Source organism: Mesitornis unicolor, unplaced genomic scaffold (genome assembly GCF_000695765.1).
Source record: "Mesitornis unicolor isolate BGI_N332 unplaced genomic scaffold, ASM69576v1 scaffold26564, whole genome shotgun sequence".
Taxonomy (NCBI): domain Eukaryota; kingdom Metazoa; phylum Chordata; class Aves; order Mesitornithiformes; family Mesitornithidae; genus Mesitornis; species Mesitornis unicolor.
In genome coordinates, this window is record NW_010181194.1 from 16001 (window position 1) to 39875 (window position 23875).

General features: G+C 41.5%; 1 protein-coding gene across 1 annotated transcript; it reads left to right on the top strand.

Moving 5' to 3' along the window:
* Positions 1 to 4620: 4620 nt before the first annotated feature.
* Positions 4621 to 23749, top strand: LOC104539756 (leucine-rich repeat-containing protein 16A-like; the record flags this gene model as incomplete). Its single annotated transcript, XM_010183358.1, has 6 exons — positions 4621 to 4727; positions 6151 to 6583; positions 11289 to 11367; positions 13815 to 14048; positions 16736 to 16870; positions 22690 to 23749. Coding segments are annotated over 6 exons (1125 nt in total), but the record flags the coding sequence as incomplete, so codon positions are not given.
* Positions 23750 to 23875: the final 126 nt, after the last annotated feature.

Consider the following 23875-nt stretch of genomic DNA (forward strand, 5'->3'; position numbering starts at 1 on the left):
AGTAGAATGCTCCGGCCGGTGTCCAGAGCTTTTGGTAAGTGAGAATTTTTTAAAACCTTTTTGCTTCTTCGCTTGCCTGAGATTCTTTTAGGTAGTTCTTGACTGAAAAGCACAGATGACTCTCCCTGCTGCTGGATTGCGTTTGAGACCCACGCGGGTTGCTTTGTTTTGTGACTCTGTGAGTGTGTTCGATAGTAAATACTTGCTAACAGTGCTCTGTCTGCTCACGACCATGTTGCGGTTGAGTGCTCTAAATGTGTTTATAATTATTTACCACAAAAGAGAGGGATGGCATTGTTTTTTGTTTTAAATAGCATGTTAAGTCTAATTAGAAAGTTTTGATTTCTCTTAGAAATGGAATTTGATCTAGATAAAGCACTGGAAGAAGTACCTATCCATATAGAAGACCCACCATTTCCTTCCAGCAGGCCAGACAAACGAACTTCTGGATTCATTTCAGAGCTGCCATCGGAAGAAGGGAGAAAACTGGAACACTTTACAAAATTAAGGCCCAAAAGGAATAAAAAGCAGCAGCCCAGCCAAGCAGCAGTGAGTCTACATTAAAATATTGCTGGCGATGTCATCTGTTGATTGGATTTTGCCATGTCAGGTTTTGCAATATGATGAGGACAACTTAAAGTTTTAAAAGCCATAAACAACTACTTAATTTTTCTTCTGGTATTGATGTCTTTCAGTGTGCAATCCATATTACAAGCCTTTTTGGTCTCATTTAACACAGCCTAAAACCAGGTTATGTTTCATCCTTTTTTTAATTTGCTTTTGTTTTTTCATGGAAGCTGTTTCTGGAGGTACTTGGAGCTTTCACAGGAAATGCACAAAATATCATGAGACTTTTCAATTATATTCCAAGGGTTTGTTAAGTCTTAATCCTTTTTTCTGCCTGCATTAAGATGTGGTAACTTGGCATGCATCCTTATTTCTATCAGCTCTCAGAGGAGCTACTCTGTGACACCCAGCTTCCCACAGCTCCTTAACTAAAGGTGGTGTTTGGGCCAGCAAATCTGCATTGTCACAGATCTGCTTTTCATGCTGGAGCCTGCCTTAGAAAAGCAAAACAGAAGAGCACTGTCTGTCTACGAAAGGCATTGGTGTGAACCCAAGTATATGTGTGTGGAGTTCCCATAGTTCCATTTCCTTGGCGTACCACATCAGTAAAGATTTGTTTCTGTTATGGTATGTCCTCGGGGTATGTAAGGACAGATCTGGAGGAGTTATGGAGCTATCTCACAGCAACAGAGCACAGCTGATATGATAAGTAACCCTTATCAAGGGACAAACATTGCCTCTCTGAGTTACGCTGCCTACTAATGAACGTCTGTGGCCCCTTCTGCTCCCCGAGGAGTGTTGGCAGAGAGGACCCTTGAAAATTGCCCTGATGCTGGGAAAGATCGTATCAGGCAGTAGAGTGCTTTTTGCACCACTTGGACATAGAGAAACCTTCAAGTTGAGGGGATATTCAAGCCAACTTTCCGTTCCCTTGCACTTAACAGGGAAGAATAGAGGTAGCAGAAGGACGGACTGGTCTCCGCGTTGTAGTGAAAACACATCTGTGTTTACTTCTTCCAATTCCAATTCTGCAGAACGTGCGTGTTTTCCCAGTTGCTAAACTTGCCTCTCCTCCAAACTTAGTCGGCACATCCTGTTCCACCTGCACAGGGGTGAGGAAGGAGTCGGGACATGGGAGTGCAAGTGCTCTGCTACTGAGCATGGAACTAGGACATACAATATCTTGCTCAACAGAAACAAAAATCTTACTTCTTGGAGAGGAGAAGTGCTACTTCCTGTGATAGTGCAGTGTTGTGGGAATACTCATCCATATTGAATTAAATAGGGAAATTAGGGGATTATTTAGTTGCAGAAATTGAAAGAAACTTTTTTACTTAAACTCATTGGTCCTTGTCTTGTTTTTATAGACCATTTAATTCCTTACTAGTTCTGACCTCATAACAAGTCTAAACAAATTCTGGAAAGACTTAAGATGCTTGCTTTGATGCTTCCAGAGGTGAAACAGCCACATTTTGAAGGCCAGAGTCATGAGTGGACTGTGGCATTGCTTGCAGAATTGATTTGCTGCTGGTTCTGCCACATTTAGAATACAGAAAGCAGTGTTTAAGAAAAGCACTTGAAATGTGGGAGGCAAAATCTTGACCTTTTCTACCTCTTAAAGCAGGTCTCTTGCGTTGTTTGCTGTTCTCATTATTTTCATTTAGTAATTTAAGGGGTCTCAGGTGATCACAGCTGTACTTCTCTGGTTTTGCTGGAAAACAGATTTGTTCTTTGTAAGCCTAAAAATGTAAGGAAAAAGGGAAATTGGATAAAAAATGGAGAAATGTAAACTTTTAACTTAGGGTGAGTGAGTGGGCGGGCAGAAAAAAAATATTGAGTTTTGTCAGAGTTTTTTCTGAAATGAATGTTTAGAGGGAAAAAAAATGCGGGGGGGGGAATCTCAGCACCACCCACCCCCAAGTAATTTTGAAGCAATACGATGAAACAGTTGTTTGTAGTTTAGATTTTTGTGAGATCTTAACCTCATGAGTTCTTCAATCACGTGTGAATATTTAGTACAGCAAAGAGGTGAATCTCTAATGTATGAAAGGGATTGTGATTAATTTTATTTATTTCTGCTTCCAAGCAGCTTTTTCCTTAATAAATAAACATTAAAGGCTTACTTTTAAACTTAGGCTAAAAAAATAAAATAAAATTGACAAATGAAAACTTAACCTTTTTTTTTTTTTTTTTTTGCATTAGGAGCGTAAAACACAACATAAACAGATCTCAGGCTTTTACATGAATGTTGATCACTAAGCGGTATTACAATAAACATCTACAAGAAAATCCTATGCCTCGAGGGCCTTATTAGGCCCTCAACACTTGTGTGCATCTTTAGTACATTTTTAGAAACTCACTGCTTTTTCAGATGCTAACTGTTTTCTTTTTCAAGGCAGATCTTCACATTTGCTGTCCATCATTGGCTTCTCACATTACTTCCCCTTCAGAAGATGCACTTGCCTTTGATACTTGTTTGTTCCTACTACCTGGAGGGCTCCAGTATCAGTATTAAATGGTTTCTCATTTCTGTTGAAATGTGTCAGCCACTTTTGGTTGACACATTTCAATTGAAACATCAGTGTCAACTGTATTTTGAGTGAGAAGGTAAATATTTATATTGAGACAACCAGCACTGGTGTGAGCAACCGAGATGTTGATATCTGCATTGCTGCCTGGTGTCAGATGTTCCAGCTAAACAAGTTCTCTGCAGAAAACCTCAAAGGTGGCAGAGCTTGAAGTCTGTGAAGTCATTGTACTTAAAATAAAATTCATTCTAATGGAAAATACGCAGTTTGACTGGTAGCAAAGCAAAAGATGGGCTCTTTTCAGATCTGTGTTACATTGCTACAGCAGATAATCAATAAAATATTAATTATTATTTGTGATAACAAAGTAAAGACTAGGCTTCTAGCAAGGTTCAGCCACTGGAAAGTAAGAAGTTTCATGGATGTGTCTAAGTATTAGCTCATATGCAATCCGTTGTCCTGGCTTAATGAGGCTGGGTTTGATGTTAACAACAGCTTTTAAGACCATTTATTTTTCTTTTTAAGGGGCATAGAAAAGAGCTCGTATTCCGGTTGAAAAGGGAAGCTGGGATTACTGGGAATTACAGGGGCAACTAGGAGATTCCTTGATTTAAATGGTTTCAAATTACAAACCCTGGTATTTTGTGGCAAGCTGATTCCAGGTCATTAGTACTACCAAGAATACAACTGGGTTGGGTCTTGTGGAGTCCTCTGTAGTCACCTAAAAGGTTTCCATGCAGTATTTAAATAGAAGGAAGTCTCACTACTGGTAACCGAGCTTTTTCACATCAAAGCCACGTACCACATGAGAAGTCCTCCCAGGAGGCGGCAGTGTTTCATCTCCAGGAGGCTGCAGAGTCACTAGCTGATCTCCACAGGTCCTTTGTGGTTGGCAGGTGTTACTACATCAGCCTGGTTTAGGTGCCTTCAGTCACCCACATTCAAAATGTGGACATTGAAACCAAAGACAGGGAGCAGGTTTTCCATTTTCAGACACTTAGTGAAAATCTGTGTTCAATTCCTGAAGTGAAACACCTCATTCTGTATTTGGAGTCTCTGCTTTTACAAGTGCTTCATTGAATGAATTATAAAAGGCTCTGTTAGCCCGCTGGAGCTCCGTTTCTAAATCTCTAAATCCAAAATCCAGAACATATGTTTTTCTCTGAACAGGGAAACAACTAGCTGTTGAAAATACTTTCCTTCAGGTCACCACCTGATCAAGATTTGATTTTTTTTTTAACTGCTTTTTTTTTCTTTTCTAACTGACCTAGTGCTCTGTTCTTACAAGCCCAAGGCACTTGATTCTTGACCTCATGCATTGCAGTATCCAATTTGTCACTGGTGTTTTGGATTACTTTGTGTTTGATGTCAACTGGCCTGACTAAAGGGGGAATTGCAGTAGTGATTCCATTGTCCACACTGAGATTTGGTTGGCACGTACAATTCTTGTAATGTCTTAATTATTATCATTGAAACAAACATGCTTAGATTCCTATATACCAGAGAGAAATTTTTCTTCTGTCAGGTGTCTGCTGGAGTGCCTCCAGAAGGGGATCAGAATGGCCTCATGGGGAGAGTGGATGAAGGTGTGGATGAATTTTTCACAAAGAAAGTGACAAAAATGGATTCAAAGTAAGTTCATTTTTTAAATAAATAAAAAAAATAAATAAATTCCATCCTGATAGCTGGGCAAGTAGCACTTCTGATATGTATTTTAGTTCTGTTCCAAACACCCAGGGCTGCTGTTGTCAAAGTCAGAAGATGCCTTAGAAGTCAAGATATTGTGAATTCAATTATCCTTCCTTAAAAATTACTACTTTGAAATAAATTGCTTTAATATACCATGTGGAGGAGATTGTTGACTAGTGTGTATTTTTGTAATTCAGTTGACTTTGTTTTGCCCTTCAGTGGAGCTCATTAGAGCTGAAGCAGAACTGTGTGTTGGTTGAGGGTCTCCACTCTAGTTGCACACACGGGTGTCTCCTTCTAGTAAGGACTGCTGTTGAGCACAGTGTTTTGACAGATGACAGTAGATTTATGTTGGTTTAGAAATATGTTAAAGATGCGTTTGACCAGTTTGTAGTATTCCAGATTTAGGCAATACATTAATCTGAAAGATACGTCTCCTTCAACTTTGAATAAAGGTTGTGCAGTTTATACAATTGCTTTATAGCATGTAGTGGCAAAATTATAGTAGCTTTGAAAAATTGATTAGATGGGTTAAGTTCAGAGTGTTCCCAGACTGCTGCATCCTCCTGTGCTTCCCTTGGGCACCTGCCAGCTGCTCATTTCAGATGTCCCCATGAGCTTGCAGTATCCCTGTGTGCCTGTCCCTGACCATGCCCGTGGCTAAGGATCTTTGCTCCATTTGCTGCACCCGTGGCTCTTTCTCCGATTGGGGCGCGCATATTCAAACATGTTATGTGCCCAGCTTTCCCCTCAAGTGTGAATACTCCACTCATAAGATGCCGAGGAAGGTGGGTTGTTTTGGAGGCTGGGATTTTTTGTTTCGTTTGGGATTTGGTTTTATTTTTATTTTTATTTTTTTTTGGACAATGAGCTTCTGCACTATAAAGGTGTCCTCTCCATTTTCCTTATTGAGAGAAGGTGTCTGTCCCAACTAGTTCCTATTTCAAGCAGGGCCCTTAAGAGACAAGATCCCCCATAAATTGTGTGAATGGGCAGGTATAAACCAGAGATAAGGCACTCTGGAAACAGAGCAGAGTGAAGTTGCATGTGCATAGGCAGCTTGGGCAGAGCTCCACTGAAGCAACACCTTGCTGGCGTTGGAAACAACCAGGTGCCCAGTGGAGGTGAAACGACTGCCTCTCTTCGTTATACCATGCACAAGGCCGGCACAGGAATCTTCAAGACAATGTTATCAATGTTCATTCTCCAGTTTTTAATTTAGAGACACCAGCCAATGACTGGGCCTAGGGCAACATATAGATCATACAATACATTGGCTTTGCATGGAAGAAATCATTAGGTACTAGTTAAAAAAGAGGGAAGAAGGAATTGAAGAAGTGTTTAAAATGTCTCTGTTTTTTATTAGGAGGCCATCAGCCAAAGGTTCAGACAGCAGTGAGCCCAGTGAAGCAGGTGATGAGAAGAAGAAAAGGGACTCGAGGAAGAGTGGCTTCCTTAACTTAATCAAATCAAGAGGCTCCAAATCTGAACGTCCTCAGACTGTGTTGGTGGCAGAGGAGACCTCCTCACCCAAGGTTGCTGCAAAAACTCCAGCTGTGGACACAAGCAAGAAGGAGGTAAAGCCTGCAGAGCAGAACGGTGGTACAGAGCGATCTGAAGAGCTAAAGACACCGGATTCACTGGAGGAGATGCAGCCAGACGATGCTACAAAAGCCGAGAAGGGTGACAGCAAAGGAAGCCCACAAGGAGGCCGGAGATACGGCGTGCAGGTGATGGGCAGTGGACTTCTCGCAGAAATGAAAGCCAAGCAGGAGAAGAGAGCAGCCTCTGCTCAGAAGGTGAAGGCAATTTGATTTCTCTTGAGTTGTTGAAAAAATGAGCAAGACCTAGGAGTCCTCAGGGGAGGTGGGTTGGGTCTACAAGGGTTGGTTGCTGGAGCTTGATGTGTCAGTCCTGCTTTCCAGCAGGGCTTACGGTGTTCCTGCAAGAGAATTGCTCTCTGCTGTGGTGGTTGAACACAAATACCCTGGCCAAGAACTAGGCTGCACGTATGGAGCAGGGCATGCACTTTTAAGCCTGCACTTTCTATCCTCTTGTGGAGGAGGTGATACCAGCTCTTGCACTTTATTGTCAGGCCATCGCAAGCACAGGCGAGGATGCATAATTGTTTGCACGTATTACAAAGTAACTTTTTGGTAAGAATAGCTTGGACGTCTCCTCTCTATATGATGTGTGGGACAAACTTCTTACTGTGTGCCCCCTGTACATTGGTACTCTGGGAGAGTTAACTACAGTGGTAGCTATCTGTACTCTTCTCTTTTGGAAGGTGATGTAGAAAAGTGATGTACTGTATTGTAAATCATATATTCCATGCAGAAAAGTAAATCTGGCTTCCAGACGCTGTTTACAGCTATTCAGCTTATACTTTTCTTGTTGCATGTTATTATTTTTGTCCTTTTGTACCACACCTAATTATTTTTATGCCTTTGATTTCTGTATTTCAAATACTAATACTCAGAGGAAACAAGCATACGTTTAAAAAAATACTCCCAATTATCCGTCTGGATTCCCTTCATTCTCTCTCTGATTTTCCCCTCTATGAAGTGCTTATTCTGGGCAGGAACCGTGCTTTACTTCACAGACAGGCAGGGTGGAATATTCTTGTGTTGCTCCAACACATTTTGTGTTGACCGATTTTGCCTGATGCCCATTTCCCATTGAACTTCCCCATTATCATCCCCTGCTTCCTGCCAGCTGCAGTTGGCAAGTCCAAAAATTACCAATCCATCAGCCTTTTTTCACTTCTCTCTTCCTCTTCAATGTGCCGGGCACTCTGATGCTACCCATTCCCCACCATTATCCCCCATACCAAGCTACTTCAGGTTATATAAAGTTTTACAACTGCATGAATTGTGTGTGCTTGGTGCTCTGCAAGTTCTTAACACTTGTCATCTAGAGTTAGTCAGATCTGGAATGTTGTGACTGAGCTAAAACATTAGCATGTCTAATTCTTTTTAAGTGGAGGGTGTAGAAGTCCTCTAATTGATGAGCTTCTGTAGCATTGATTAAAATCTCAAATTTCATTTATCAAAAAGAAAAGTTGTTGCCTTTTCCCAGTATTTTTTCTTCCACCTTTTGCCTTTTTTACTATTTGGAAAGGTTACTCCTCTTTTTTCAGCTTTAATTGTCAAGAAAATAGTGATTATTTATCTTATTTTTTGTTAGATTTTGTAAAACTGTATGTATATGGAATGCAAAAGTAGGTTGGTTTGTTTTTAAAAAAAGAGTGACAAGAAAACTGAATTGAAATAGGTGCCCTGTGCACAGCAGGGCACCAAGTTAACCATTCTTAATGTCATCCAGATCACACAAAATTGAACAGCTTTTCAAAAGAATGTTTCGCATACTTCATCCTAGATTGCAATATTGAATAATTTAGTTTTGTACTTCTATTCATGATATTCATTAAGGTGAAAGTCATATAATATCCTGATGGTTGAGCTACAGAAGACAGCATCCCCCTGCTGTTGCGTTGTTTAGGGTGGGTATGACATCAGCTTCCCTAACATCTTCAAATTTATCAGAATTTCAGTATGATAGAAAACTGTATTTTCCTTTAAGGTACAGATGGCTGCTTACATTCTGAGCTTTTTCACGTGAAAACAAAGCCAGAAGGAATTTACTATTTCATTCATCCCCTACCACAGTCTTGTTACAGATACAAGCAATGAGCAGGTGCACAGTAGATGGAAAGATGGTAAATGCTTTTTTGTTTTCTTTTGCTTGGAATACAACGTGGGAATTGACATTAATGGTAGAGAGGAGTATTTGCAGATTAGTGTTGCCTTTAGGCGTACATGAAAAGATCGTTTAGCTCCATCTAGCGTTTACAAACTGGATTTTTAAATACCTCGAGCAAGACCTACGAGCAGACCAAGATCATCTGTAACCTATTTACTCACTCTCAGTGGCACCAAATTCTGCAGTATTTCCCAACCTTGTGTGAATTTCTATTAAAAGCAGAGCCTGGTTGTGATAAGTTCTTTCATCTGAAATGATTGACAGCTGCTCAGAGTATATTTTTTGCAGCAAGTGCTTAGTGTTGTCTCAGGATGGCAGTTCGTAATGTGTGTACAGCAGGAAACCAAACATGCTAACACCTTAATTGCATTGTTAAGTACTGCACTAATAGATGCCAGCACTGGCTTTTGTACTTGTTTCTGTACATGGTTATATTTCCCCAGTAGTCCCATAACTAGGGAGGGAGGAAAGACTTATAGTGAAATTAATTTCTATATTGTCATAAAGCTCTCTTAAAAGTCATTTGCTGTAGCTAAGTGTTACACATACATCAGATATTTGCATAGGAAAATTAGTATTTCAGTGAAAGTTCATGAGAATTCACATTCCATGAAGAAATTGTTGGTAAATTCTGTTCTCAAGGACCCTTTTTCCCCTAGGTGTGGAAGAAAAATCCAGTAAGTGGAGAGTGGTATTCCCTTTGAAAATACATAGCCAAGACAGTCTCACTAAGAAACGTGGTATTAGGAGGTGGAGAGGTGAGAATTTAGCCGAAATATTAATGACAGTCAAGAAACAGGAATAAAAACTGAGTTTTCACCCAGTGGTACAAAGCATGATGTTCCTGCTAGCTTTGGAGGAGACTTTGTTTTGTCTGTACAGGCACCGTAGCTCACCATTCTCACCTTACAAGTCATTGCATTTCTAGAGTGCTTCTGACCAGAGGGCTTGTTTGGCTTACACGTGGTTTTTTAACATACAGATGATTTTATACTTGAAACCTGTAGGAATATAATCCCCTAGAGTGGGTAGTTATATCTGTATCGGGGCAGTTTTACAGTACAGGCAGTTTAATGACCATTTTAATAGCATCCTCCTTAATGCAGTGTGCCATTTGAAGTGCAAGCCTGGGACTTAGTGAAGAGGTCAGGAGGCAGCATTACCCTGCTGGGCCTTATACAGGAATGGCTGGCTCTCAGCATCTCCATCCTTTTCTTTGTTGTATTAGAGAGAGATTTGTTTTAGGAGCTGTGAGATTGCATGAGGAAGATGGAGGTATCTGTAAATCTGTAAGGCAAACCACACTCTTTTCTGCATCGCTCCCCAAAATCTGCTTTGCTTGAAATACCTGCATTGAATTACCGCTACAGGGGAAAGGCACATACCCAGCATGGATATTTAGAGAACATTCCTTTATGTTTATATTTAAAATTAATTTTTGCTCTGAATCGGTTCATTTTTTTGATCATTAGTATGTGCCTCTGCTACTTGTAACCGTTCTCTTCCTTCCTACATTTCCCATTGTCCAGTTTTAATCTACATGCTAACCTAGGAGTCTTTTAGATTGTAAACTCCAAAGGGCAGTGATCATGTTTGATGTATGCTGTGTGGTATTTCTGAACGCTATTGAACAGTCAAATTCCAGCACGAGTCATGCAGATTTGGTGTTGGATCAGTAGCAGTAGTGTCCTGAACGCATGGGTATATAATCAAATTATAACCAAATGCAATGGTCACCAGCACAAATCACTTGCTTTAAGTCATTTGCCATACTGACTCTCTTGAAATAGCAAATCAAGTTGAAGATTGAAGCTGCCTGCAAAAGTCTGTCGCGACTTCTTGAGTTTCAAAAAAAAAAAATCTCACTCATTTCCTAGTCTTATCTTTCGAAGGCTTTCCTGCACTTATTTCTATGCACCTTTTGTACTAAGCTTTAGTAACAGGTAAGACAGTAAAAGGAGGCTGGTTCTTTTACAAGCACATCAGGTGCATATCTAAGCTTCTCCTGGTTTCAAGCTCAGTTAGGCTAGAGCTGTGAGACAAAAGTCTTTGCACCTTTTCTTTTAGGGCCAGGATATTAGGAAAGGGTTTTTTTTGAGAACAGAAGACTTGCACGTAAGTCATATGCACAAGGATATCAACACATAAAGAAGAAGCCCCCTTTCTTTAGAGTTGCTGAGCATCCAGCAGTGCTTGTGATGGGGGGCTTTAAACACCTTTCAGTAAGTGAGGTCTGTTTGTTTTTAGAGGAGTCCTGTAAATATGTGAGTACTGCTACTTGTGGTGTTGCAGGTTTATCTAAAAGATGAAGCTGTTCTTGTGTGCAGAAGAGCATAATATCCATTCAGCAGTCATATTCAAAATCTAGATCTTCACAAGAAGACTTTATTTTAAACCTAAACAAGGAATTTTTGAAAAATGGAGCTGTCTTGGAGAAAAGACCGTTTCCAACTAGCACCTTCAGTTTTCAACTTCTGTACATTAGGAAACCTGTCACTTAGGAGGCAGGGTGTCATTGCAGCTTTGTTAGACATGGGGCAGTATTAGTTACAAATCAGCATTGTTTTCTTCCTGCTTAAATCTCCAAGACATGAAAGAGAAACAAGGAGAGAGAATCCACCATTTATTTCCATCATTCCTTTCTCTACCTTATGACTTCCAAATTAGAGCTGTTTTCTCTAATAGAATCACCACATTGTATTAATTATATTATTAATATGAGAGTGTTTCTCCCTCTTTCAGAAACTTGGGAATGACACAACTCCTAGAGAGTCTTTTGACACGGCGATGAGCTCAGAACGACTGGATGGAAGTGGTACAGGTACAGTTTGAGTTTCCTGGTATAAACTCTTTTTAGGAAATGCAAGATGTCTAACCTCAAAAATCTCACTTCCCTCTCCAAGTTGTGTGCCTACAGTTGATTAAGCAAAATATGAGCTTACACTATGTGAAAAGGATTAGAAACAAACTCTTTTTTTTGTACTGTGTTGGACAGCACTTCTCCTGAAGGCAGCTCTAGGGCTGTTGCCCCCTTGTCAAGCTGTAGACCCAGGCCCTGCTATGGCAGTGCCTACAATGCAGCCATCTCAGGGCTAAATGAAGTTCTGGTCTCTGTTCATATCTTTGGGGCTGGCCAGTGAAGTGTTCAAAAGGTGTTCAGCTCTGGTGGTTGGTGGTTACATTCACTGGACTGAAAAGAGTGGGCTGAATCTGGAAATCCAGGTCTGATTGACCTGATATGCATTGTAGTTTTACCTTGAAAGGTTGGACTAGATGATCCTTGTGGTCCCTTCCAACCTGGTATTCTATGATTCTATGATTTCTCAACAGTGGTGCTAGGTGTCCTGCAAGCATGGCATGGAGGGGTGACACAACATACTGAAGGAAGACTGAAAAAACAGGCTGAAATCTAAATCCAAATGTGTCCATGTTGATTGAGAACTTCAGAAAGAGATCTTGAGGTTTCATACTTTTCTAAAGCCAGTCTTAAAAGACAGCTTATTCAGAGCCTGCTGAACTCTATAAACCAGCGCTTTGAAAGCCTGCTTATCTTTGGAGGAGGCCCTTGTGTACTATATGTGTCTCCTGATGGCATCAAACTGAGGTCAGAGGAGCAAGAATAGTCTGTGCTCAGGGCATTAGAGTAGCTGGGGGTGTCTGACCCCAGTTCTTCTTTGGTTCTTGTTTTTGTATATGACACATTTCACCCCTACCTCACTGTACTGTGCATGCCCCTTCCTTTTGGCCTCGAGCTGTCAGTTCTTTCTTTACCACTCTTACTTGAGAGCTCCCTGAGGATGCTCTTTGCTGTTGCGACTACAGTTTGTCTTTGTTTTGGGTTAATTTATTTTAACTTACTGGGTTCTAATAATACTAGCAAGCCTGAGGTTAGGAAGGCAAGAAAGAGAGTTAATGGAAAATAGCTGGATGTTGCTACAGAAGAACTATAGGTAGTGTTGCTGAAGCAGATAAGGATTTCTTATTCCTTGCTTCGTGTCTGGATATTGTCTGCTTTTTGTATGTACACATACAGGTGGAGAAGGGGGCCCTGCTGTTTTGCTTGCAGCATGAAGGTCTATTGCATGCACGCAGACATGAACTCTCTCTGTCGCACACTCATGCAAATATATTTGTGCCACACAAGTCTGTATGGTTTGCCAGAGTGTAACTCCAGCTGGGCTGAAAAACAGCTACATGAGCTGGAAAAACATACTGGAGACTGGCTTGCAACAAATTACATCAACACTCCCTTCCTTCCCACTGCCATTAAAATGTCTGTGCTCAGCACTTTTGCAACAAGTAGGATTTCTGAATGGGAATAGCAGTTAGGTAGGTCAAGTCAGCATCTGTGAGCACATACTTGGCTTTGCTAGGTACCAAGGCCACCAGTCTGCGTTTCAGTCAGTCTGTAATTCAGTTCTGAGAATAAAGATGTGACAGTTGTTGGAAGTCCCAAGCTGACATACAGATTCCAAGATTATCATTATATCTGCTTCATGAAAGCCTTCAACCTTCCCAAAGCTGCAAAGACGAAAAATAGGGCAGGCATTTTGCTTGTTTGCAGAGTCCAGCAGGCTTTCTACCAACTTGCACAGCTAGATAGGATTGATTTATTGCTTGGAAGTCAGTGTATTTTTATCTGTAAATATCTTGGTCTTTGTTTGGGATATAGAATATGTTGATAAACTTGCTAATGTGTGGAAACCATAATCCATATACAGCGTTATTAGATAAATCAAAATATTGTATAAAGAATACTTTGATCTCAACTGAGTTTCAAAATCTCCTCTAGAGCTTGCTAAAAGCAACAAATAAAAAGATGTAGCCTGCTGGTCACACATTTGGGATTTATTTTCTCAGCCAGGATTTCTCTGTTGATCTTGGATAGCCAAGCTTTTGTCTGTAGAGCCACAAAACAGCCAAAGTCTGCCTTTTCCAATGATCTATTGCTGCTCTCTCAGCAGGGGAGCTGTACCATCTGCTCCCAGAAATATGAAGGGAGTATAATGTCCAGCCGGCTATCACCCCAAATATATTAAAAAGGAGGAGATGCCATCACCTCTGAGGCAATTGAATTATGAAGTTTAGCACACTGCAGAATTGGTGGATTTAAATGCTTTTCTTGTAGTGATTTTGAATGAAATATTAGGGATTCTCTTGCAGACTTGCACTGCAATGCAGCAGTGATATGTGAACTAATGATGATATTTTTCCACATGAGTCTTCTGTATTGCAGGAGACTTTATTTTACATGTCTATTTATTTTAGTGCCTAAACTCCAGCAGACCCTTCCAGAGAGTCGCTTTGCCTCAAATAAAGGTGACTCCATCTCAGCGTCATCAGAAAAAAACTCAAAAGCTGAACCAAAGGCAGAAGCTGGCGCAAAGGCAAGAAGTTCTTCCAATACACCAACCAGCCCAAAGCCCCCGCTGCAGTCCACGAAGCCCAGCCTGGCAGGACGACCCACAGTGCCACAGAAACCACGCTCTGCATCTCGTACTGGTGAGGAGCTCTTCTGGGCATTGGTTATCCCAGCTGGATGTTTCTGAGTGGTGGTTGCATGGGCTGTGGGGAAAACACCCATGACCACATCCTGAACAGAAGTAGAGGGACAGGTTCTTCAGTCACATCCTCTTGACTTGCATCCTTTTTTTCCACCTCCCTCTGCCCTAATTCAGCTAAACTTACTAAAATTCTTTAATCTATGATCCACAATAGTAAAGCCTAAGGAGAAGCAATAGCAGCAGTGGCAGAGCTGTTTTGAGTTAGTCTGCGTTCATGGAAGAGGAGAGCTCAGAGCGCTACTTCAGCATCAAAGCCCTGTTGTAGCACTGACAAAAATAACTGTATTTTCTCTAAAGAACTGACTCTAAATACTAAAGTCCTTGGGGTTTTCTGGCAGGCTACTCTTAGCCCCTTGAGCAGATGCGTGTTATTCTTAATAACTTGCACAAACCAATTGTCTCTCACTCTCTTTTTTCTTGTTTTGCCTTTGTTTCTTTCCTTATTGCTTTTGACTGGAAATAATTGTGACTGTGCTTTATAACCCTGCAAGATTGCCAGTTGAGTGACTATGAACTTCTGCTCTGTCCTAACCTCCGGCCCAGATATTATCTCAAGATTTCCAGTGGTGTGAAATGTTTCAGCAGATCTCCCATACGTTTGGCTGTCCACTATTTAATAGCCCAGTGTCACAACTCCCCCTTCCCAAAGAATAGCCACTGCAGTTGGAGGGAATTAAATGCTAGTTACTGATTCCCCCAGTAGCTATGGCAATACAGCTTACTAATTGCTAGTGACTGAAAAATGTGAGTATAACCATCTGTAAGAGCTCGCAGACCTCTAGGCTTTTCCCATAACCACTGTTGACCTTAGAAAGATGTGATTTCTGGTGAGGATGAGAGGGCAAAGGGATGTTATAGCCTCTTCCCTGTCCTCAGTGTGTACCTAGGCATTACTTGGTCTCTGCACCCCAGTGGGCAGAATGTTTTGCAAGTACAGAATCACCTCCAGGTTTTAGAAGTCTTTGATTTTATTTTAGTGGCCATTTTAGAAATGGTGATAGAAGTGAGAGGTGCCAGGTAAGACGCATGCAATAGGAAAGCATGGCTTATTTGGTGATCCTTAATCTGTAAAATAGGCAGTGTGTTGTCTCAGAATCTTAGGTATCAGAAAGACCTGAGCTACCTGTTTCTGCCAGCTCCTATTTCTTGCAGGGAGAGCGTACTTTGAGAGGGTAATTAATATTTACTTATAATAGGCCAGCTCCTCAGGTGCCAGCAAAAGCAGCACCATCTCTGTTGCAGTCTAACTTCTGTCTTAGTACTTGGAGCAGCCTGCTGGCAAAGCACGCCCAGGCAATGTGATGAAGACGCCAAGCAGTAATCTGTTTTATGCTCTTGCTCCCGCTGTTGTTTCCAGCATTGTGGCCAAACTAATGGTAGCAAATTTTTGCTAAGTAATCTGAGGACAAAAGAGCACAGCTCAGATGTCCACAAACTATCAAAGTCTGAAAGTGGTTCCTCAATAAAGCACATAACAGCTTCAGTTCAGAAATCCATAGCTGTGTTTGCCAAGCACTGTGCTCATCCATATGTTGGTACCAAGCTTCCCAAAGCAACTGGCCTCACAGGCACATCAGAAGCATGGAGAAGGTCCAAGAACTGGTGTATCTGATCAGATCGAGTTGCATTTGGAAGGTCATCAGTCTCCTTTGCCAAACGTAAAAAAATTTACTCCTTTGTGGTTTGTCCTCAACAGTGAGATTAATTCCTATTGATTTCTAGTGTGCAACTGAATTAACTCCTTGTACAACCACGCAATACAGGTGATACCTTGAGTTCTTTTTCCTTCTCTCAGTACTAATGTATCTTCCTAGTTCCTCTGTTGCCTACACAGGCCACTGTTTACTCCTTGGGAAGAAAACATACAAGCAGTTTAAGTAGTCTGTTGTAGCTGTACTTCCCTGCTGCTCAAATGAAGGCTGAAAAGGTCTTTCTGTAAGGACTGTAAAGGTGATGGTCAACTTGCCATACCTAATGCATGTCCAGCCTTTCAGAGAAACAAGATATCCAGATGGTTTAAACTATGGATTTGAATTTAAATTCCAGATTTCCTCACGGTCTAGAGGATGAAGTATTTTTTTCTATTTAGAAAATGTTTGCAGGTGCTATCATGTTATGTACTGGCAATTTATTCCTGGCAGTACAGAGTTCTGTTGTCTATTTATGTAATTTGTTTCACTGGTTCACTTTTATGCCTTATAACTGTGAAACAGGACATCTAAATTGATCAGTTCATTATGTTTCAGAACAATAAAATATAAATAGAACAAATATTTCCAAAAACCCATCCAAAATAATTTTCAGCTGTTGTTTACAAATTGCATACTTATGTCTTACAGGAAAATCAGTTGGTCCCATCAGATTTATATTTGTGCTACAACAGCAGTACACGTTAAAAATGCTGAAATTGGGATCTTTGGCTTTTAAAACTCTTTCACCTGAACTGAGGGCCATCATGTGCTCTCTTGGCATAATGTAAATTCCTGAACCCTTCTTTTTCTGACACTATTCTAGCTGTTTCTTGTTTGTATATTGTGTTGGGAGTTGGCCCATCATCACTGCACCATTTCTGTGAACTACAGCGCAATTAAAACTTCTCACCCTTTTGTTCATGGTACTCCACAGAGGATGCTCCAGAGTCTCCTTCCGGCCCCAGTTCCCCAAAAGTTGCCCTGCTTCCACCTGTGCTGAAGAAAGTTCCTTCTGATAAAGAAAAGGATGGTCAGAGCAGCCCCACAGTCAGAACGTTTTCTCAAGAAGGTAGGAGTGTTGATATAACTGTTGTTCCAGCGTGCTTGTCTCCTTCAATGTGTCATTGTCCCCTGATTTGTTTTCACTTGGGGTGGAAGAGAGGTACTCATCTGGAGGGAAAAGAGCAAGGGAAGTGTATCTAGTCACCTATTTCCCATCTCCTCCACATGTGGGTTGGTGCTCTATATTTTCTTCTGTTGATCAAACCAAACAAAAGATGAATCCCTTGGTATTAATAATGTAGCTGAACAATTAAGGAACCCTTGTGTTGTGTATGTTATGGTTTAGTTTGGTCTGAATCGAGATGCTGATTGGTGTTGGCCACACACAGTAATGTGAAATGCAGCTCTGTGGTTCAGGACATTTCAGGGGAGCAGCCATGACTTTGCTTCTTGCAGCCAGCCTGTTGCTCTGTTGCTCCTCCTTTCTGTGGGGTCACCGCATGTGACTGAGCTCACCTCCTCCTCCTCGGGCAGTGTGTCTGTGTGCCAGGGCAGGGCTTGGTACCTTTTACCAAAGGCTGCTGCCTTCTCTTTGCTGCTTTTCATGTGTGTGCTGGATCTCTACTTTCGCTGATGCGTTTTCTTGTCCACAGTTGGGTCTTAGAAGAGCTAAGGCTTCCTCTGATAGTGTAGGATATGTGAAGAAGTAGTCATAGAAATACTGCTCAACATGGTGTTAGCTGGCACAAATGACAAGGTTGGACATCTGAGGGTGAGACCTCTTCCTCTCAAGGACTCTACTTAAGAAAGACAGTGAGCCCCAAGGTTATTACAGAGTGTAGGATGAGCCAGGCAACTCAAGGCAGATACATAATGCTGGGTTATGTAGGCAGCAGTTGTGCTGCCCACAGAGCCCACTGTTACCCACTAGATGAGAGGAGGGCAAAGCCATTCCCAAGAATGGGATGGTCTAGAGTTGTATTTTGAGAAGCTTTTCCCTTTCTCTCCTAGACCTACCATTTGCTTTATGAAACTACTTATCTCACAGTCTGGGCTTTGCTCTGCTTGAAGAATTGTTGCTATGGTGGCTACCACTTGGTGACCACATGTCAGCACATGTGCAGTATCTGTCTACAGATTGTGGCTCTTGCTTCAGCCACCTGGACGATGCTGTTGGGCTGCTTTTGTGCCATGGAGGTAGCCCACCAGTACCACCATGATCTCACTGGGTTATGTAGATCTAGCAGGCACCATCCTGTGTCCAAAGGCTCTTGCCACAACAGGCTCTCAGCTGCTGTCTAGTAACTGTGTATGCCAGAGCCCTTGTTTTCTCACCAGCTTTTCACCAGAGAACTTGTCGCTGCATAACCAGAGAAACACAATGTAATGGAACTCGTTGCAGGGACATTTTAATGTGAGGTTAGCCTCACTGTTTCTGTGCTATGTGCCTTCTCCATCTCCCTGTCATGAGAGAGGACATACTGTAGGAGCAGGGAATATGAGATCATACCTACAATCCTTTTGTGTTACAGCAATCTAACACAGCAGAGATTTGGCAAGGTTTTGCTGTTTGTGCTTGTCACATTAAGAGGGACAATTGCTTTATCTTTAAAATGTGGTTGCTGTTTGTAATCCTTACACAAAAGAGGTGAGATGCTGTGCGTTCCTCACTCCTTGCTCCCTTAGACCTCCACAGACGACTTGGCCAAACACAGGGTTTTCTAGTTGCCACTACATCATATTGTAAGAATTTTATCAATAATAGATTAGAACTGCTAAAATTGGGTTTCCAGGTCTTTATGTAGCTGCTATGCTTTCCATAAAATTGTTTGGGAACGAGTAAATTCTGTTTGTTTGATTTTTTAATTCTTTTTTCAGGTTTTTCTTTTTCCTTATTACTGCACTACCTCCTTACTTAGTCATTCCTCTGTCCTTGCTTTCAGCTGTCTTTCAGGCTAGCACACTTAATTTATTTCTGCAACTGGTAAATCACTGCAAATCTGCCTAAGTTAGCAAAATTCTGTCTCCTGCAAAAGAAAGCTATGCGTTAGATGATACTTGATTATAAAATTGCTTTCTGTTAATGAATTTAACTGTACCTTGTGGGACAATCTCAAATTACACCTCTTTACACAGCGTACCTGTAAGATCAGACTGCAGTTACCAACACACGCAAGTATCTGGCCTAAATTTAAGCAAGCATCTGGCATATTGATTACTACTCTTTGAACAATTGATTAAATGGGATGGATAAGTGAAATTATTTATGCTACTTTCCGTATGTGGGCCTACAGAACACCTTAAGGGTATAAATTAATCCTTTTTTCTGCTAGAGCAAACAGGAGATAGTCAAAAAAGAGATACAGCTCCTGACTGTGCCAAGTCATCTGGCAGCGTGAAAACCACTTCGGGGCAGTATTCTACCAGTGCAGAAGAGGAAGCTCATGTGCTTGGGCAGGGAAAGGCACAGCCAACTTCTGGTCAGACATTTTCATTTTTCATCACAATGGTGCTTGATAACTGGCACTAACAATTGCTAAGAAACTGTAGTAGCAAAGAAGTCACGAAAGGGTTTTTCATTGGATTATGAGAAAGGGAAAAAAATCTCACAGGATGCTGATCATCTTTCTGTCTCCATGGGAACTACATGGCATGAAAAAGTGTCCAGATATTAAAATGCATGCAAATTTCCTTCCTGGCAACACCAGTGACCAGTGCCATACAGCACCTGCAGCCCCTCTGCAGAAAAGGGCTCAGTATAAACCATGACCTACACTGCTTTGTTTTCTTACACACCTTTCCTTTTTTAAGATGCGTGCACTGAAGTATTTCAAAATACATTTCAACCTGAAGATTGTTAGTGCCAGTTTCAGTACATCACTCTCAAAACCATTTGAGAACTGGGTACATCAGCTTGCTTTGACACAGCTCTTTGCTTTTCAGCTGCATAAAGAAACAAATGCCGAAATAACCCAAACCCAGCACTGTGCGGCATGCTTAAAGCCATGCTTCCTGAAGTGCAATTTTGGCTTCTAGTGAACTCATTCAGTAAAATGTTTGTTTGATCTATGTGTTTTTAAAATATAAAACCTCCTGTTCTCAAATGGTATATGTTTACATGCTTCTCATCACCTGCAGTTTGTTGGCGTTTTTTTTACATTTACTCAAAATTACTTCTTTTCTGAAGTATTTTAATGAGGTATTTGAACATCTTATACTATTATCTTTACCACAGTTTTTATGTTTATAAGACATCATGTATCCCTTCTGTAAGTTTTCCATAACTTGTGTTATTTCATTTTAGTAAAGGGAAAGAAACATCCCATCTGCCCCTCTCCATCCTCAGCCCAAAATGTATAAAGTGATTTTTCTTTTCATATTGTAGAATCAAACTCAGCCCACCCAGACTTCAAATCTCTCTTCCCCATCATAATCAAATTATTATATTTTAATTTATTCTAAGATATCTGTCTGATAAAGTAAATGTCAAAAGCTGAAATACTGCTGCAGATCAGTGCAGGTTCACCCATGTGTGGTTTCTTGAGGGCAAGGACAAGCTCTTGTGGCAGAAGCCTGCTTGCAGTATGTGGAGTTAAATGCCTGGTATGTTTTTCAGGCATTTTGAGGGCAAACTACGTGTCTTGTTTTATTAGCCCATAAACTGAAATGGTTGATGCAGGATGTGTTTCTGGGTTTTGTCTGAAGAGTGACAAACAAAGGCCCTGTAATTACGAGGAGGTACAGGTATCAAGAATGACTCAAAAATTTCCAAGCACCTTTTTCTTTGAAAAGCAGTGGTGTTTGGGAAGGTGGAAATGCCTAAATTATTTTTTAACAGATTTTAGGTATCATAATCCTCTCCAATTCCATTAAATAGTTTTAAAAACCTTTCTCAAAATCCTTTCCTCTTCTTTCTCTACTTGCAGTGCCAGGATAAGAATGCAGCAAGCGTGTAGCTGCTGGCTCTCATTTCCTCCCATATTTTGGCTAACACAGATAAGGAAATGGGTATTTTGAGTTCAGGAAAACTAATGTGCCATGTGTGCCAAGGTGGGTCTCAGCAAGCCGTGTGCTGGATACGTCCATTCTGCTTTCGCCACAGCAGAGGTCCAGAGCTGGACAATGTCTGTGCCAAATGAAAAAGGGCCAGAGCTTTCTGTCCCCTGTTTCACAGCCTCTTGGTCCTTACCTGAAATGGTGGCGCAAAAAAGGTCTTGTAATTTAACATTTGAATTTGTGAGGGTGAAGTGCGATGACTTGCAACCAAGTCATATTCCAGGGCCACTGTGTCTTTAAAGGTTCATTTTAGTTGTAGGTATGAGATTTCTAAAGCCATCAATCCTCGCATAATGTCACCCCTGTTGATGTGTGTAATAACTTTCTTGTTACCATAGCAATTTTAGACCTGATTAGATCAGAAATCTTAACAAGGTTTTACAACCTTCTTTCCATTTTCTTTCAAAGCTTACAGATTCTGGGAAAACCCTGGCCTTACTGAGATTTTTTGAGTGGTGGGCAAACAAAACGGATACTGTTTGCTTTTAGATCATGGGCAGTGGGGATGTCCTCCTGCTTTTTCCACTGCCAAGCCCAGTGAGGTGCAGAGCCGTGGTCTCAGCTGGAAGAGATGCAGGTTGGGCTCAGAGCCGTGGGTTGTCCCCCTTCCCATCAGGAAGCAGAGACCTGGCAGTGCTGGTGAGGCAGGGAGCAGCAGTTCAGGTAACTTGGGTGCCAGGGTGAACATCCTGATGTTAGGGCTGCTGAGTCAAAAGGGAGAAGAGATTTGTCTGCTAGGGATACAGGCCTGCCCGGGATGTGCATGGCTGGTCTGAGGGATGTGATCAGACAGAAGTCTCCAGGCTGCTTCTCACTGAAGTGTTTATTCATGTCACAGTGAAGTCCTAAGTTTGGTATTTCAAGTGTGTCTGCTTGCCAAGCAACAGTGGAATGAAGTTTGCTCTGGTTGACAATCGATTGAACATGAGCCAGCAGTGTGCCCAGGTGGCCTGGAAGGCCAATGGCATCCTGGCCTGTATCAGGAATAGTGTGGCCAGTAGGAGTAGGGATGTAATTGTCCCCTTGTACTCAGCTCTGGTGAGGTCTCACCTCGAGTACTGTGTACAGTTCTGGGCCCCTCACTTCAAGAAGGACATTGCTGGAGCAGGTCCAGAGGAGAGCAATGAGGCTGGTGAAGGGACTAGAGGGAAAGTCTAATAATGAGAGGCTAAGGAAGCTGGGGTTGTTTAGCCTGGGGAAGAGGAGACTCAGGGGGGACCTTATCACTCTCTACAGCTACCTGAAGGGAGGTTGTGGTCAGGTTAGGGTCAGGCTCTTCTCCCAGGCAACTTGTGACAAGACGAGAGGGCATTGCCTGAAGCTGCACCAGGGGTGGTTTAGGCTGGATATTAGAAAGCACTTTTTTCATGTGATCAGGCATTGGAATGGACTGCCCAGGGAGGTGGTGGAGTCACCATCCCTGGAGGTGTTTAAGGAAAGGCTGGATGTGACACTTAGTGTCATGGTCTAGCTGATGTGGTAGTGTTAGGTCATAGGTTAGACTTGGTGATCTCAGAGGTCTTTTCCAGCCTCAATAATCCTGTGATTCTGATTCTGTGATTCTTTCTCACTTTTTTCTGGGTTGAAGGAGCAGCCTATGCTGCTCCCACTACTGCAAATGAATTCAGTGGGAGCTGGCGCAGGTCCGTCCTGTGTGCATGAATAACATTATTATTATTATGTTATAATAATATCATGTTATGTTATGTTAATAATAATACTAATGATAATAATAATAATATTACTACTACCACTACTACTACCACTACTACTACAGGGGGTGCACTTTCTCCTACAGTCATTAGTAAGCCTTATTTCTGTTTTAAACAGCTGCAAAAAGAAGCCCTGGGCAGCAGTCACACGAGTTCCAGGAACTGAAGCAGAGATCCTTAAGTAAAGACGGCCATCAGGGAAGCAAGTCCAGTGACTCTGGCGAAGAAGCAGATAAAGATTTTATTTTTGTTTAGCAATCAGTACAAGTGCTTCGTAGCGCGAGAGCTTTTTATAACAATCAGGGTACAGCAATCAGCAGCCCTTCTGGCCAGCTGCTCTTTGACCACAGGTACATTGCCACGCAGCAAACCTGATCTTCCAATCGTGATTTACAGTACACTCCCTTGGCATTGATTCGGTCCCCAGTTTCTGTTCTGTACAACGCAGACACTCCTTTCCATGCCTTTGCTAAAGCCAGCGATTCTTTCATGTATTCTACTTGAATTTCTCTGAAGCAGCTACAGAGAGTGCCCTGCATTAGGGCATTTAGACAGCAAAGCAAATTAACTGGACACTGTCTTACCCTAATACACTGTACAGCAGGTAATGTGTTGTACTGCTGAATGTAAATGTGTCAGATCTGCACGTGACTTACCTATAAATATATTCTTGCGGTATGCAATTGCACATTGTAATTATATTAAAAGAGCACACTAATAAAATAATTTGTATAGATTATATATATTAAATGCTTGGGTATGGTTTTTACATTCTCCCATAGGGAGCTGCTTTCTTCCTGCTCCCGTACTGTACATAAAGCTCCAACGCTTACATTTGTGTACTGTCAAAAAGCACAACAGAGAAGGATTTGGATGACGTATAATCATGGTATGCTTCCACATTCATATATTAATGTATATAGTTGATTGGAATGAGGGCAATTGAAATTTTATTAATATTGGTGTTTTCTAGAGGCCTTCCTCGGTTCTGTCTGCATATTAGCTTCCTTTCAATGTGTAATTCTACGAGAAAAATAGTTTGACATCTGTAAAAACATTTCAGCTTTTGGGGGGGGGAGGGGGTGCAAATTTACAGCTGCCCACTTACATTACAGGTTGAAGGGATTTTATTCATATGTATATTTGTAACAATAAATAATGATTTTACAACCGAAATACCAGTCTTTGGTTTTTACGGCGCTGTTTTTGGTCTGATGGTCTCTGCTCTTTGAATGGTGGAACTGTGTCAGGGAGACAAAGCGTGCAGGTAAGACAAAACTGCTTCTAGTAAAGTGTCTGTTTCT